Source organism: Hypanus sabinus, chromosome 6 (genome assembly GCF_030144855.1).
Source record: "Hypanus sabinus isolate sHypSab1 chromosome 6, sHypSab1.hap1, whole genome shotgun sequence".
NCBI lineage: Eukaryota > Metazoa > Chordata > Chondrichthyes > Myliobatiformes > Dasyatidae > Hypanus > Hypanus sabinus.
In genome coordinates this window covers 163732015-163748554 of record NC_082711.1, presented here as the reverse complement: position 1 = coordinate 163748554, position 16540 = coordinate 163732015, and the positions used below count along the sequence as shown (strand labels likewise).

Here is a 16540-nt window from a genome sequence, read left to right as displayed (position 1 = left end):
TTTTCTACCCTTGCAACCAAAACGGTAGCAGGAATGTTTGTGCTTGAATTAATTTTAATATCATTGGAATTCTGGGTTTACAAACTGGATTGGGAAGCATTTTGATGGAAACATAAAAAACCTACAGCACAATACAGGCCCTTTGGCCTACAAAGCTGTGCCGAACCTGTTCTTACCTTAGAAATTACCTAGGGTTACCCATAGCCCTCTATTTTTCTGAGCTCCATATACCTGTCAAGGAGTTTCTTAAAAGACCCCATCGTATACACCTCCACCACCGTCGCCGGCAGCCCATTCCACACACTCACCACTCTCTGCGCTGTAGAAGAAACCTTACCCCTGACATCTCCTCTGTACCTACTTCCAGGCACCTTAAACTGTGCCCTCTCATGCTAACCATTTCAGCCCTGGGAAAAAGCCTCTGACTATCCACATGATCAATGCCTCTCATCATTTTATACACCTCTATCAGGTCACCTCTTATTCTCCATCGCTCCAAGATAAAAAGGCCAAGTTCACTCAACCTAATCCCAATCCAGGCAACATCCTTGTAAATCTCCTCTGCCACTTTTCTGTGGTTTCCACATCCTTCCTATAATGAGGTGACCAGAATCCAGCACAGTACTCCAAGTGGGATCTGATTGGAGTCCTATATAGCTGCAACATTACCTCTCGGCTCCTAAACTCAATCCCACAATTGATAAAGGCCAATACACCGTATGCCTTCTTAACCACAGAGTCAACCTGCATAGCAGTTTTGAGTGTCCTGTGGACTTACACCCCAAGATTCCTCCACACTGCAGAGTCTTATCATTAATACTATATTCTGCCATCATATTTGACCTACCAAAATGATCCACATCACACTTATCTGAGTTGAACTCTATCTGCCACTTCTCAGCCCAGTTTTGCATCCTATCAGTGTCCCGCTATAACCTCTGACAGCCTTCCACACTATCCACAACACCTCCAACCTTTGTGTCATTGGCAAATTTACTAGCCCATCTCTCCACTTCCTTGTCCAGGTCATTTATAAAAATCTTGAAGAGAAGGGGTCCCAGAACAGATCCCTGAGGCACACCACTGCTCACCAATCTTCATGCAGAATATGATCTGTCTACAACCACTCTCTGCCTTCTGTTGGGTAAGCCAGTTCTGGATCCACAAAGTAATTTCCCCTTGGGTACCTTGTCGAATGCCTTGCTGAAATCCATATACACTACATCTACTGCTCTATCTTCATCAATGTGTTTAGTCACATCCTCAAAAATTCCATCAGGCTCGTAAGGCCATGCTGACTATTCCTAATCATATTATGCCTCTACAAATGTTCATAAATCCTGCCTCTCGGGATCTTTCCCATCAACTTACCAATCACTGAAGTAAGACTCACTGGTAGAGAATTTCCTGGGCTATTTCTACTCCCTTTCTTGAATAAAGGAACAACATACACAACCCTTCAATCCTCCAGAACCTCTCCCGTCCCCGTTGATGATGCAAGGATCATTGTCAGAGGTCAGCAATCTCCTCCCTCGCCTCCCACAGTAGCCCAGGGTACATCTCATCCAGTCCCTGTGACTTATCCTTTCTTTCTTTTTCAATCTTTTTATTAAGTTTCCAATTAACAAACTTCAATATTGATAATGGTACATAGAGATCGGGAGTACATTAGTAACTATTAATATGTAAAAACACATATTCCAAGTAGCAAATGGAGTTTAACCTCCCAATCTCTTAGTAATTAACCATGAAAAAGATCATTATAAAAGAGAGAAAGAGAAAAAAAACTAAACTAAAAAGAACAAACAAAAATTGGGCTACCATATTTCATCAGTTAAAATTATAATTTGTCACTAACTCCGTTCCTCTATACATAAAAAATTACTAAGAAAGAGGATTCAGAAAGGGTCAACTTACATCATAGGAAAATATTGAATAAATGGCCTCCAAGTTTCTTCAAATTTAACACAGGGGTCCATTGTACAGCTCCTAATTTTTTTCCAAATTTAGACATGCTATTATTTGGGAAAACTATTGAAAAGTGGTAGGTGGGTGGGAATCTTTCCATTTAAGTAAAATGGATCTTCTGGCTGTTAATGTCACGAAAGCAATTAAACGACAAGATGATGAGGATAAATGACTAGAGTCTATCACTGGTAGCCTGCTGTGTTCCACCAGCATTTTGTGTGTGTAGTTTGGCATTTTCTCTCTAAACCACAATTGATGCTTGGTAATTTTTAATTTTAAATGTGAGATAGACTATTGTTAATCAAGGATATTGAGGGAAACGAGTCAAAGGTATGTACAAGAGAGTTGGGCTAAAGGTGATACTTGATCTTAATGACTCAAATAAGTCAAGTTATTCTAATGATGAAGTTAATATTCTGTGTGCAGCTTCAAGAAATTAAATCATGTCTGTGCACCATAATTCAGTATGATTTAGAAACATCTACTTGTGCTGGGTAGGAATAACTGATGTAATCTATTTGTAATGTATGCAGAATTCAAGAGATTTAAAAATATAGCATCCAACCAACTTTGTTTCTTGGCTTCTCATATTTGCAAATCTTCATGGACTATATTGTTTTAAATTTTAGGCCATTGCTTTATCTTATTTAAGACAACAATTTGGTCAATTAGGATCGTACTGCAGTATCAACATGTCTTTAATTTTATGCTGTAAGAAATCTGTCATTTCTGTTGTGCAATTAAGAACCGTATATAGTACTTCATCCAAGAATAATGTAAATTATTCTTGGGCCGTGCTGGATTGTAAAAATGGAATTATCTGTGTATATTAAAACAAGCAGATAATTATATTTCTACTGGTAGTTCCAATCTGGTAGCTTTTAAATTAATTGTTAATTGTGATTAAGTTAATATTTTGTGTGCATCTGAGAGAAATTAAATCTTATCATTAGACCATAATTCAGTGCACTTTAGAAACATCTATTTTTGCTGAGTAGGTACATCAGGGATGACTGATATGTCTTTATTTTTAATGTATACAAGAATTAAAGAGATTTTAAAATCCGGTGTGTCAAGAGCCGGTCTATCCCCAAATATAGTAAAGATTGTAGGAAGGTTATTGAGATGGGAGTTGTCCAGAGAGTGAAACCAGACAAGGGGCTAATTAGATAACATTCAGAGAATCATTGTGTGTGAATGTGTTTGAAAGGGTAACTAATTCAAATTATTTCCCTGAACAGTTTAAGAAAAAACAAAATATATTTTAAGCATTGATTGTGACTCTTGTATTGAACCTAAAGTTTGGAAGGATCTTATTGAAACCTACTGCATATTGAATGGCCTTGGATAGCTCAGAAATTGGGAGTTTGTTTCCTTTGATAAGAAAGTCAAGGATCTATGGACACAATCTCAGAATGTAGGGGCATCCCTGTAAAGTTGAGATGTGGAGGAATTTTTTTTCAGCCAGAGGGTCAAGAATCTTTGCAATTCATTGCCTCAGAGAGTTGTGGAGGGCATGTCATATTTAAGGCAGAAATTGATATGTTCTTGATTGCTAGTTCAGAAGAGGTGTGTCTGGAAGTTTGTATGCAGCCCAAAAGCGTCACCATGTGTCATCTTGGTAACCTACAAAAAGTAGTCGACACAGTCATCACAAGTAAAGCCCTCCCCACCATTGAGTACATCTTCAAGAAAAGCAACATCTATCATTAAGGACCCCCACCATCCAAGCCAAGCTCTCTTGTCGCTGCTGCTGTTGAGAAAGAAATACAGGAGCCTCAGGACCCACACCACCAGGTTCAGGAACAGTTATTATTCCTCAACCATCAGGCTCTTGAAACACAGAGGTAGCTTCACTCAACTTCACTCACCCCAACAACCCCAACCCCAACACTGTAATGTTCTCACAGCCTATTGCATGGATTCACTTTCAAGGACTCTTTATCTCATGTTCCCAATATTTATTGTTTTTTTATTTCTTTTTATATTTGCACAGTTTGTTGTCTTGCACATTGGTTGTTCATCTTGAGTGCAGTTTTTCATTGATTCTGTTGAGTTTCTTTGTATTTACCATGAATGCCTGCAAGAAAATGAATTGTAGGGCTTTATATGGTGCCATGTGTACTTTGATAATAATTTTACCTTGAACTTTGGTAAGAGGGTTGAAGGTTACAGACAGCATAGCAACAATGGGGTTGAAAAAAGGCCAATTTAATGACAGAGCAGACTTGGCAAGCTGAATGACTTAATTCTGCTTCTGCATCTTATGTTCTTAAAGAATACATGTTCCCTCTGTAGGAGGTATATCACTTTATTCAGGATACTAAACATTAATTTGCTAATGCTGTGATCTTCACTGATAATTTTTCAACACATTTCAGAGAATATGTTAGTGCTTGCTGCCTTCCATATTTGCCCTCAGAACTATTGAGTGCAGTATTTGGATTTGAAGAAGACCTATTGTGCAGGTAGTCCGTTGGGACTTTAACTTCGAGGGAATGAAAAATGATGTGAATCTTCCAATTCCTAATCTATGTTTTCTATCTTACAGAAGTTATGCCACAGGGGAAAAAACTCCAATGATTTCATTGTTTATTTTTCTCTACAGGACTATACACATGAATTTAATAAAACCAAAGCAAACTTTATTGCAATTAGAGAGCGAGAGGACTTGCTGGGATCAGTTCGGAAAGATATCGAGTAAGCAGCAATTTTTGCTCAGTCTGGTCATTTTTTAAATGATTTGGGAGCTTTTATTATTTGTTACATATTCTGTTAAATCTTAGTATAAATCTTGTTGGATCCAAACTAACATTTTGATAGTAAGCTATTTGAATTATGTTTTGGTCAAAAAGGAATACTTTTTGTTTCTACTAATATTGAACATGAGTATATGAGTAGGACATGAGTATATTGACTTATATAACCAATAAAACAAATGTAAATTCTCATTTAGTTTTATATTTCAAGTTGAATTTAAAGTTAATTTATGCAGTTAACTTTAAAAATTATCATCTATGCTGATGCCAAACTACTTAAATATGCTTTTTTTGTGCATCAAAATATTTATTCACATTGAGTAAAAACTCTTGCAGGAGTGCTTTAGTTTCATGGCTTTAGTTTTGTGCTGTCAGATTAACTTTTTTCAGGTGCAACGGTAATGCAGTGGTTAGCATGACACTACTACACCTGGGTCTTTGGAGATCAGAGTTCAATTCTTACGTACTCTGCAGTAAATTTGTATGTCTTTCTGTGAATGCATGTGTTTCCTCCAGGTACTCCGCTTTCCTCCCATAGTCAAAAGACGTTCAGGTTATTAGGTTAATTGGTCATTGTAGGTTGTCCTGTGATGAGGCTAGGGTTAAACAACACACATAAAATTCTGGTGGAACGCAGCATCTATAGGGAGAAGCACTGTCGATGTTTTGGGCTGAGACCCTTTGTCAGGGCTGACTGAAAGGAAAGGTAGTAAGAGATGTGAAAGTAGGAGGGGGAAATGCGAAATGATAGGAGAAGACCGGGGGGGCGGGGTGGGGGTGAAGCTAAGAGCTGGAAAGGTGATCGGCAAAAGGGAGTCAGAGCTGGAGAAGGTAGCCTTCAACCTGATGACATGAACATTGACTTCTCTAACTTCTGTTAATGCCCCTCCTCCCCTTCTTACCCCATCCCTGATATATTTAGTTTTTTTCCCCCTCCTTTTTTTTCTCTCTCTCTCTCTCTGTCCATCACTCTGCCTGTTCTCCATCTCTCTCTGGTGCTCCCCTCCCCCTTTCTTTCTCCCTAGGCCTCTCGTCTCATGATCCTTTCCCTTCTCCAGCTCTGTATCCCTTTCGCCAATCACCTTTCCAGCTCTTAGCTTCACCCCACCCCCTCTGGTCTTCTCCTATCATTTCGCATTTCCCCCTCCCCCTCCTACTTTCAAATCTCTTACTATCTTTCCTTTCAGTTAGTCCTGACAAAGAGTCTCGGCCAGAAACGTTGACAGTGCTTCTTCCTATAGATGCTGCCCGGCCTGCTGCATTCCACCAGCATTTTGTGTGTGTTGCTTGAATTTCCAGCATCTGCAGATTTCCTCGTGTTTGCTAGGGTTAAACAGATAGGTTGTTGGGCGTTTTGATTCATTGGGCCAGAAGAACCTGTTCCATGCTGTATCTCTAAAGCAACTAACTAACCAAACTGTAAAGTAGAATGGCACATAAATATTTACCAAGTGTCTGTGGTGCCAAAGTAATTTTTGTCATTTACATTGGTATTTTACTAAAGTGTTTCTATTTTAACTTCAGATCTTACAAAAGTGGATCAGGAGTTAATAACAGAAGGACAGAACTGTTCTTAAAAGAACATGAACATCTTCGAAAGTAAGTTTTATTTTCCTGTTTTTCACCAGCTGTAGTATGAGTATGTTTACTCAAAGTCAACAGATCAGGTTTAATATCACAAGCATATATTGTAAGATTTGTTGTTTGAAGGAAGTCAAGAAAGCAAAGCATTGAGGAAATATGGTGTGAAAGAGAACAGTAATTACAAGGTAATTATTTCTTGTACTGTAAACTGCAAAAAACTTGAGTGCTTTGTGACAGCCTTAAGGCTGGCCACAGGTCAATTACAGCTGGGACTGAATTTGTTCCATAAGCATTAGTATTATGGTGCTCTTTTACAAATGGAAATTTGTATGTAATTGTGCAATTATCTTTGTGGAATTTAATGTGCATGAGTCACTCTTGTCATTTTCATTGGTTTTAGCAATGTGCACGGATGGTCTATATTTTGTATATGTTATTTGGATATATCATTTATGACATTTGTATATTTTTGGTCATGTTGGCAGCTTATGCTTAATATTGTTCTGCTTTTTGGAATGCTTTTGAGTGTTTTATAATGGAATTAAGTAGTATCTTGTATAGTTAAGTGGTTAAGTTCAATCTCCAGTTGATTTCATTTGAAAGCTAACATATGGGGCACTGTTACAGTTTTCCATTTGAAATCACGACAGAACTGTGCAATGAACTTTTCCTTAATGAGCGTTTAGAAGAAAAATACATATTAGTCAAAAAAAAGTTCTCGAGGAGAGGAAACCTTAACATGTTTTTGTTTGAAACAAAATTATTCCTGTTTCTAGAACATATTTACCTCAGTTATAACAGTAAATATATTTAAGACAGGGTTGGATAGATTTTTGCATACTAGGGGAATTAAGGGTTATGGGGAAAAGGCAGGTAGGTGGAGATGAGTCCATGGCCAGATCAGTCATGATCCTATTGAATGGCAGAGCAGGCTCAATGGGCCAGATAGCCTATTTCTGCTCCTATTTCTTATTTCCTAATTTTTATTTTCTTTTTTTGGTCTCTGCTTAATATTTTGACATGTTAAATTAAAAGCTTTACAAATTGGCGATGTAAATTTATTTCAGATCCCTGGTAAAATGTTAACCCAGTTACATATGTTCATGTAATTTGTTGCAGGTTCTGGTATTCAGTGAAAGCCTGGGTGAAGATAAAACATCCTGAAACACAAGCATTATAGTCAGATGTGTAGTGTGTTCAAGATTGCTGGATGAGAGTGAGGGAAAAATTTGTCCATTATCTAAATAGATGATGAATAAATATGGAAATAAGAGAATCAAGGGGGAGACATAAAAACTTATATTCAGTCATTGACGATAAACAGGATGAGGTTAGAATTAGAAAGTTTGAAATGGAGATAATTTTCTTTGGTGTTGAAATGTGACTGTGCAGGTATTTGGCATGGGAGGAATTGAATCCCATTGGAGTTGGAGTTCATGATGGCCTCAAGACCAGTCAGTAATAATAGGAAAGGCTAGTCATTTACAGGTGGAGAAACTGGTATCCCATCTCAAACTAACTTTCCAAAGTATTCATTGCTACCAGATTCTGTAGTTTCTCTCCAGCAGGATCCAACTTAAAGTGTTCTATTCTAGTTTTGCCCATTTTGTACAATGGAGATTGCTGTATAGATATCCAGTGACCTCTGGTTTGAAATGCAGTTGTATGTTCTTCATATCTTCTGTGTTTATTGAGTTGGTAATTTTATCTTCTTGAACTGCTCTTACTATTGTTTCCTGTAAAATAAATGTCATTACCCTTCTCCAATGATATATTCGTTCTCTCCACATAATATTTGAAACTCGATTTAATTCCCGTCTTCCTTTTGGTCACTTATATGCTTATCTTTATCAGTTTGCATTTCATGCTGACTGTAAGCAGTATTGCCATTCTGTCTTTAAGTTCTGTTCTTACCGCTGCTTTCGTGGTGACCAAACACCTAGTCTAACTGAATCCCGGATGTCAAAACCAATTTCATTTAACTATTGGGATGAGTACTTACATTTAATGTTTTGATACTACTTTGTCACTTCATGATACTTGTTCTCAGATTGAGCAAAATGTGCTTAATTGTGGTGTTTTCATTCATCCGTTGACAAGGCTTTTTCGTCTGTCTCTGCAGCATTTCTCAGCTGCAAGACTCCTTTAGCTCCCATCGTTTAAAGTCATTTTTATGTTTTTATTATTTCCATTTGTGAATATTCTCGTACTCATTGCTGGCATTCCTGAATCTACTCAGCATTAATACCACCTGCAGAAAATTTGATTATTCAGTGGGGTCATCCTTTATTTATTGGAGTAAGTGCTAAGAAGAACTAACAGGAAATTTACTGTCAAAATTTATTTCTAGGTAATGTTTTGACATAAGGGATTGTCCTTTTAGACAGATACAAGGAGAAATTTCTTTGCTCAGTGTTGCAAACCTTTGGACTTTTGAATGCTCAGCTGTTCGGTATATTCAAGGCTGCCTGCAATCAACCAATTTTTACACAGTAATCAAATTGCAGAACATGAGATCAAGTGACAGAGTTGTCCAGTCATTCTCCAATTAAGTGCCTGAAGATTTTAGAAGCTACTTAGTTCCTGTAACTTTTTATGTTAGCACTGTGAACCTCTGACCATTATGATTGGTTGAAGTGAGGTATTTTCCACAAATCTTTGGGGCTGCAGTGTGTCCTGAAACTCATTGGAAATCACTTTTATTCATTGATTTCTTAGAGTTGGATATCTCCATGCCTGTATTAATGCACTGTATTCAGTGAAGAATCTTCTCATTGCGTTTAGTGCAATTGCCATAAAACCTTAAAAGGATTCATAGTACTGTGTACTAGATTGAAATAAGCATCTGGAGAATTTCTTGTTCTGTACATCAGTTGAAAGAATGTTATGAGCAATTCATTATAGGAAAAGATTTGATGTTTTTAATATAAAATTACATGGATTCAAGTAGAGAAATTATTTTCCAAATTCTAAAGAGAATTGCTGGAAGAGTATTGGTGGTGTAAAATTTCCAATTGTTAACTTGCTCTTGATTTTATTGGACAGAACGTTTTAGAGGATCAAATTTTATCTTGTACCGTCTGGTGGTAACTCTCACTGTCAGCACTAATTTTATAAATTTATTTTCAGCACAATGGTAAATAGAAGAAATGATTTGGTGAACAAGTTTATTGATGTAACATTGGTCAGTTTGACTATCAGTATTTCTAGTATGACATTGTCATGAATGTAATGCATACAAGTTAATAAATACCATCTAAAACTACACTATTTTCAAATAATGTGCAGGCTTAAGACTCATTTTTTGTATTCAGATCAAAATTGTACATGTTCAATTTTCATCTTCTGATTTTTCTAGTGTGTAATACTAAACTAGAAAATTACACAAATGTGAATAAAGGCAAGTTAACTTGATTGGGATGTAATAACTGAATATTGTCTCAAGATGGCAGAAGTGCTTAACTGAATGAGTGAAAATCTACATTGGCTCCTGTACGTGCTGGAGAGAAACTGATAAAATTGTGCGGAGGCCCAGCAGGCTTTAGAATTTTAGTGAATGGGTTAGCCTTTGGCTTCTTCAAAGGTGGTCAAATCTGGTTATTTTAGAGAGAATTGAACTTCAGTTGGGTGGTAGAACCTGGAGGAACTTAATGGGAATGTAGGAGAATAAAATGTGATTAGTGTAAGTGGGTGGTTGATTGTTGGTGCGCACTTGGGTGGGGAGGAGGATGATTAGGAGGGGAGTGTGATGGGTGTTTCTGTGCTATAGAACACAATAAATTGCTGTCATATCTAGAATATGTTATTTAGCAATTAATATAGAAACATTCACTTTATTTTTAATGAGTAGTTATACGAAAATTAAATATTAGATACTTTATTGAACATGGATAGTGATCCTAAAGGCACTAATGTGGGTAACATAAGGAGTGTAGGAAATGTAGAAACAATCTTTTGTGAATGTTTTATTTTCTATTTATTCCTTCTCTGCCCCACCACCATCTCACCTATTTCCTATTATATTTCACTTGCCATCAATCTGTTTTTGTCCCTTAGTTCTCAATTTTCTAATGGTCAAGCACCATGAGCATCCGAAACCTTGCTAAACAGCAGGGGGAGTAAGAAGGCTTGGACTGATCCAAGAAAATACAGGGTGGTGTCTTCCCCCTTCCTTTCCAGTCCTGATGAAGTGTCTAGGCCAAAAAGGTCAATCTTTTATTCATTTTCATAGATGCTGCCTGACCTGCTGAGTTCCTTCAGCATTTTATGTGCTTTGCTCTGGATTTCCAACATCTGCAGAATCTTTTCTGTTCACATGTACAAATCTAGAACTGCTGTGATGATGACAACAGAAATGAATTTCTATATGACTTCTATGTTTGCGATGATGAAGGACCAAGGATTAGGGTATTGAAATATCTGATGATGGTCAGTTAGAGGTGTATTAGAATGTGGGGGGTGTGTGTCCATGGAAAAGTTTGGAAATATAATGAGAAATTTAAAATAACAGTACTTGATGAGATGTGTATATCAGAAGAAAAAGGAGAAAGGGTGTATGAGATAATGTGTTAGGACAGAGCAGAACTTCAAAGCCATCCTTGGAGAACATAAATGGAAACTAGTGCAAAAAAAGTAGAACAGATATCAAAGCTGTTTCAAGAAATTTTTAATGAGTATCTTTAACCACTTATAACTAATTATTTTTTTGAAAGTTTGCTGTTTACTGAGAATAAATATACCAGATGGATTAACATTAGTTTCTAGATCTTTCCTCACTGCTGACCTTTGTTTCAGAGAATCACTAAGATTTCTTAAGCTGAATGAGTGCACATCCCTCCTTTTCATCCTGCCCACCCTCATCCCCACCCTCTTGTGAAGACAGCTGGATTGTTTGTGTTGTTAGTGCTGTGAAACAATCTTTAAATGAAGTGCGTTTCCTATATTTTTAACAAAACAAACTCTGGTAGGAATGTTTTCTGACCATCAAGTGCAGGTTCCAAAATCATATGCACTACTTACTGTAAACTTTCAGTCATAACTGTTAAAGTGCTAGTGATTTGAAAAATATTTTGGGTGAGCCTTGCTTTGCTAAGGTGTTGGGAAAAGATTGTCCATTTCTAAGTAAACTTTGGACTTAATATTCAGAGCAGAAATATTGATTACAATAGCTCTTCTTGATTTGCCTTGTTTACAATCCCTTAGAATTATAGACTATAAAATTGAGTTTTCAGAAAATCTTAAGCAAAATCCTGTTAAACTATGTGCTTTTGATGGAGGAAACAACCAGTAGCTTATCCCCTTCTGTTGCAGTACTTTAAGACATTGACATAAAAATCATCTGTGCCACTGAAATTCTGGGATTCATATGGTGCCAATTTTTGTTCACTTGGCAAGCATTTATGAGTTGTGGGTACCGTTTTACAAGTAAGAAGCTTCCACAAAAGAATTTTATGGTATTAGCCAAATAATCTGTATTTTGAGGTTAGTCGAAGGATGAACATTGGTCGTTATACCAAGGGAAACTAGTCGTCTTTGAAATAATTTCTATAGTCTGCTGAGAGAAGTTCTGCTTTTGGTTTAACTTCTCATGGAGATATGTTCACTACTCTAGATGGTGCAGCACAGAAGCCTTAGTCTATCTTCTTGTGTTTATGTCTCTGGATTGTGGTGATGAGTTTGCATTTTAAAAATTCTGATGTAATTATGATAACCAGCGCTTCTGTGTTAATACCAAGGTATAACCTGATTCTTTTTTTTTGTTTCCAAAGTGCACCATGAGCATCCTTGCATTCAGAGATTCAGAGATTTCTTCTGAGGCTCTTAAAAGTAAAGCATAACTTCTCATGTGTGCCTTCAGTTGAAGAAAAATGATCATCTGGATACATCATTTTGTACTAGTCGTGCTTCTCATTGCTCTTCCTGTCAACATCTTTGATAACTTCCAATCTTGTCTACTGCAAAAGAATTGCAGCAACAAATGCCAGCTTTGTGTAACTTCAAAGCAGTGTATACTGGATTTTGTTCATCTAGCCAGGCATAACCAAAAAATCTGTTAGTTGTGCTTCCTGTCATCATTTCCTCTCAGAGCCATTATGAATTCATGATTATCAGTCCAATTTTCCCAACTACTTTGTACCCCTCAAATTTAACATCCAAAGGCACAGAAAACCGAATACTTGCAATCATCTTGAACTCAACATTCCTTAGGATCCTACCATTACTTATGTACAGTCAGAATTTGTGAATTTCAGAAGTTACTTTGCATAGATATGTAGAATTTCTGTGTGTTCTATGCATGTAGTATTCTGATAGATATATATTCTGTACCATCAATGATTTATTAAATTTTATTAATTATTTATTAACATACAATGTGCTTCGAGCCACGCCACACAGCAGTCCCCTGAATTAATCATGGGACAATTTGCAATGACCAATTAACCTACCAACTGGTACGTCTATGGATCATGGAAAGAAAGTAGAGTGCCCGGTGGAAACCCACGTGGTCACAGGGAGAACGTACAAACTCCTTACAAACAGTGGCGAGAATTGAACCCTGGTCGCTGGTACTGTAGAGTGTTGTGATAAATGCGATGCTACTGTTCCTGTGATGCCACTGAGTAAAATGAATAGGTTTTAAGGAAACTTGTAAATGAATAAATTATTTACCATCTTAATGTGTTCTAAATGATTGGCTCTTCTACACTTTGCAAAACACGTGCAGGTGACAAACCCAGACAAAGTGAGGCTCATTTGGTTCAAAGCTAATAGCAACGCGGGGAATGATTTTTCTACACTTCACTGAACTGATATAAATTATTCATTTTTTCTTTCGTGTTTAAAAGGTTTTATTTGTATTGGAATCAAATGAGCTCAGGAAGCTAACTGGTGCGTCTGGATGCATTAAAAGGGTGTGCATTGTTTTTGCTGCACCTAGAATAGCCTATTTAGCCATTTCTATAATTCTTCCTCATTAACCTTGATATCTTCCCTTGTATGGTTCATCACGTGCCTAAAGATCCTAACTCTAAACTGGGTAATTGTTATTCAAATGTCTTAAGTTCCTTGCCTATTATGAATACAGGCGATGTGTGTTGGAAATCTGGTGGTAAATGGCATCATAATGAAACTTGAGTTTTGTCCAACTGTAGTAGTGCATGAGTCAATTTGTAGCAGTGAGGCTGAATTCATTATTGAGTCTTGGTGTCAGTTCACAGGTGAGCAATCAAACTTTCATTTGTAATTTGCTTCTCATAAGGCCTAAAATATTTTCATATGCTTTTTTGCTATATCTATTCAATTGCATGTTTAATTTATTAACATTCTTGATCATCTAAATCTGTCAAAAATTGATTGAAAAATATCAGTTTTTATTTTATCTACACAAATATTAATACATCTTTTGATTATTATTTTCTTCATGTAGATTTAGAAGTTGTATACAAGGGTAGATCTTTTTCTACCTCACAGACAAGCTGTCGATATCCAGGCAATAGGAGCCATAGCATATCAACTATCTTGAAGTGCACTGTAGTGTGGAGAAGCTCTTGGGCTATATCAGGATGATCAGAGTATCCAGAACATCTAAGAGCTGTGTTAACCACAATACACAGCATTCTTCTGTTGAGGGTATTTGAACTCTGCATCAGAATTAGTTCAGTGAGTGTTTGAATATTTGGTAGATGGAGTTCTTTTTACGAAAGTGAGTGGAGTACAAAGAACCTAGGTGTTCTTGTGCATGAAACTCAAAGTTTGTATGGACAAACAGTAGGTAGTTAGGAAACAATTGTAAAGGAAGTGTTTAAAGTATAGAATTAGTTTTAATATCACTGGCATATGTCATGAAATCTGTTAACTTTGTGGCAACAATACATGATAATGTAAAAGAGAAAAGTAAATCAATTATAGTAAGTATGTACATTAAATAGTTAAATTAAAAATGTGCAAAAACAGAAATATGAAAAAAGTAAGGTTGTATTCATGGGTTTAAAGTCCATTTAGGAATCGGATGGCAGAGGGGAAAAAGCTGTTCCTTGATCGCTAAGTGTGTGCCTTCAGGCTTCTTACATCCTTCCTGACGGTAACAGTGAGAAGAGGTCACGTCCTGGGTGATGGGGGTCCTTAATAATGGACGCTTCTTTTCTGAAACACTGCTCCTTGAGGATGTCCTGGATACTACGGAGGCTAGTACCCAAGATGAACTGACTAGTTTTGCAACTTTGTGTAACTTCTTTCAATCCTGTGCAGTAGCCCTCCTCCCTGCCCCCCCCCCTTAACCAGACAGTGATGTGGTGATGTAGCCTGTCAGAATGCTCTCCACGGTACATCTGTAGAAGTTTCAAGTGATGAACCAAATCTCCTCAAACGCCTAATGAAATATAGCCACTGTTTTGCCTTCCTTATGGCTGCATCGATATGTTGGGACCACGTTAGATTCTCAGAGATCTTAACACCCAGGAACTTGAAATTGCGCTCTCTCTCCACTTCAGATCGTTCTATAAGGATGGGTTGGTGTTCTCTTATCTTCTCCTTCCTTAAGTCCACAACCAGCTCTTTCATCTTATTGATGTTGAGTGCAAGGTTGTTGCTGCAACACCACTCAACTGATGGGTATGTCTCGCACACAAGAGAAAAGCTGCAGATGTTGGAAATCTGAGCAACACATACTCAGCAGGCCAGGCAGCATCTATGGGAATATACAGATGACTTTTTGGCCCGAAACCTTTTGGCAGGATTCCTGTACGCCCTCTCGTCTTCATCTGAGATTATGCCAACAATATTGGTATCAATGTCAAATTTATAGATGGCATTTGAGGTGCGCCAGTGTTGTTCGTAAGCAAGGAGGAGATCTGATTACCAATCCGCATAGATTGTGGCCTTCCAGTTAGGAAATCGAAGATCCAATTGTAAAGGGAGGTACGGAGCCCCAGGTGTGTAGCTTACCAATCAGAATTGAGGGAATGACGATGTTAAACACTGAGCTACAGTCAATGAACAGCACCCTAACTTGAGTGTTTATGTGGTCTAGGTGATCTAAGGCCATGAAGAGCCATTGAGATTGTATCTACTGTAGACCTATTGTGGCAAGAGGCAAATTGTAGTGGGTCTCGGTCATTGCTGAGGCAGGGGTCGATTTTAACCATGACCAACCTCTCAAAGCATTTCATCACCATAGATGTGAGTACTACTGGACGATAGTCATTAAGGCAGCTAACACTACTCTTATTGGGCACTGGTATAATTGAGTTTATCTTTGTTAGCATGCTAATTCATGCAATCAGATCACAGTTTAAGCTGGCTGCCTGCAAAGACTCGAGACAACATTCAAATTACAAAAGGTCTTTGAAAATGGATAAAGCTGCATAAAAATAAAACAAACAAAGCAGTTGAATGCTGTTTATTGGTATTTAAAAGATGAATTCATGTTTTGAGTAATTACTTTCAAATTTCTTAATAAATATTTGTTTATTTAATTCCTCAGATTGTTTTAAAGTTTGGATTGTTAGTTATTATGTATTCAAAATCTCAGGTGCCAATGCATTGAGCTTCTGATCCATTTAGTGATCCAGTATGATAACCCAACTGAAGTTTAGTTTAATTTCAGATACGTGCCAAATAAAAATATCCAAAATTTGAAAAAAAATCCCAGACTATCCCAATTAGAATCAATATATCTCTAAATATCATGTCAATTTATATTGGCAATAATACCTCTGATGTTCCTCTGGAGGGAAAAAAAAGTTTCTGCACAGTTCCTTAAGAGAATTAAAATTTTAAAAAAATCTTTCATTAATGTAGCATCTTCACATATCCACACAATGTACCAAAATATTTCCTGAGATTTTTGAAATGGAGTATTCGATGTCAATAGTCCAGTTCCACAAACGTGTAAATGAAATGTTTTGTTGAGAAAAACGACTGAGCAAGCCAATTTTTTGAGATTTTGTGATCTCTCTGAAATGAGTAGTGGATTTTTGTTTTCTATTGATCAGGTGATATGGCAGATGATGTCTTGATCTAAAAATCTACTTTGGCATACAGTATTCCTTCACCGTGGCCTTGAAGTGTCAACCAAATTTTCCTGGTTGTCACTTCAGAAGTTCCAAGTTTTGTTTTTTATTGCTTAGAAAAAAATGAATGCTATTTTCAATAAAGTATATTTAATTCTGAAACTTAATGCTGAATTATAAATTATCACATATTTACATAATTAGTTTTTTTCCGATCCA

At 37.0% G+C, this 16540-nt stretch overlaps 1 protein-coding gene across 2 annotated transcripts in view; it reads left to right on the top strand.

The window, feature by feature from the left end:
• The window catches only part of gosr1 (golgi SNAP receptor complex member 1), a 109960-nt gene that overhangs the window by 31567 nt on the left and 61853 nt on the right, over window positions 1–16540 (top strand). For both annotated transcript variants that reach the window (XM_059973347.1, XM_059973346.1), the window contains exons 5-6: window positions 4577–4668; window positions 6252–6326. In XM_059973347.1, coding sequence (XP_059829330.1) covers window positions 4577–4668; window positions 6252–6326 — 167 coding nt within the window. The remainder of the gene's footprint in view (window positions 1–4576; window positions 4669–6251; window positions 6327–16540) is intronic.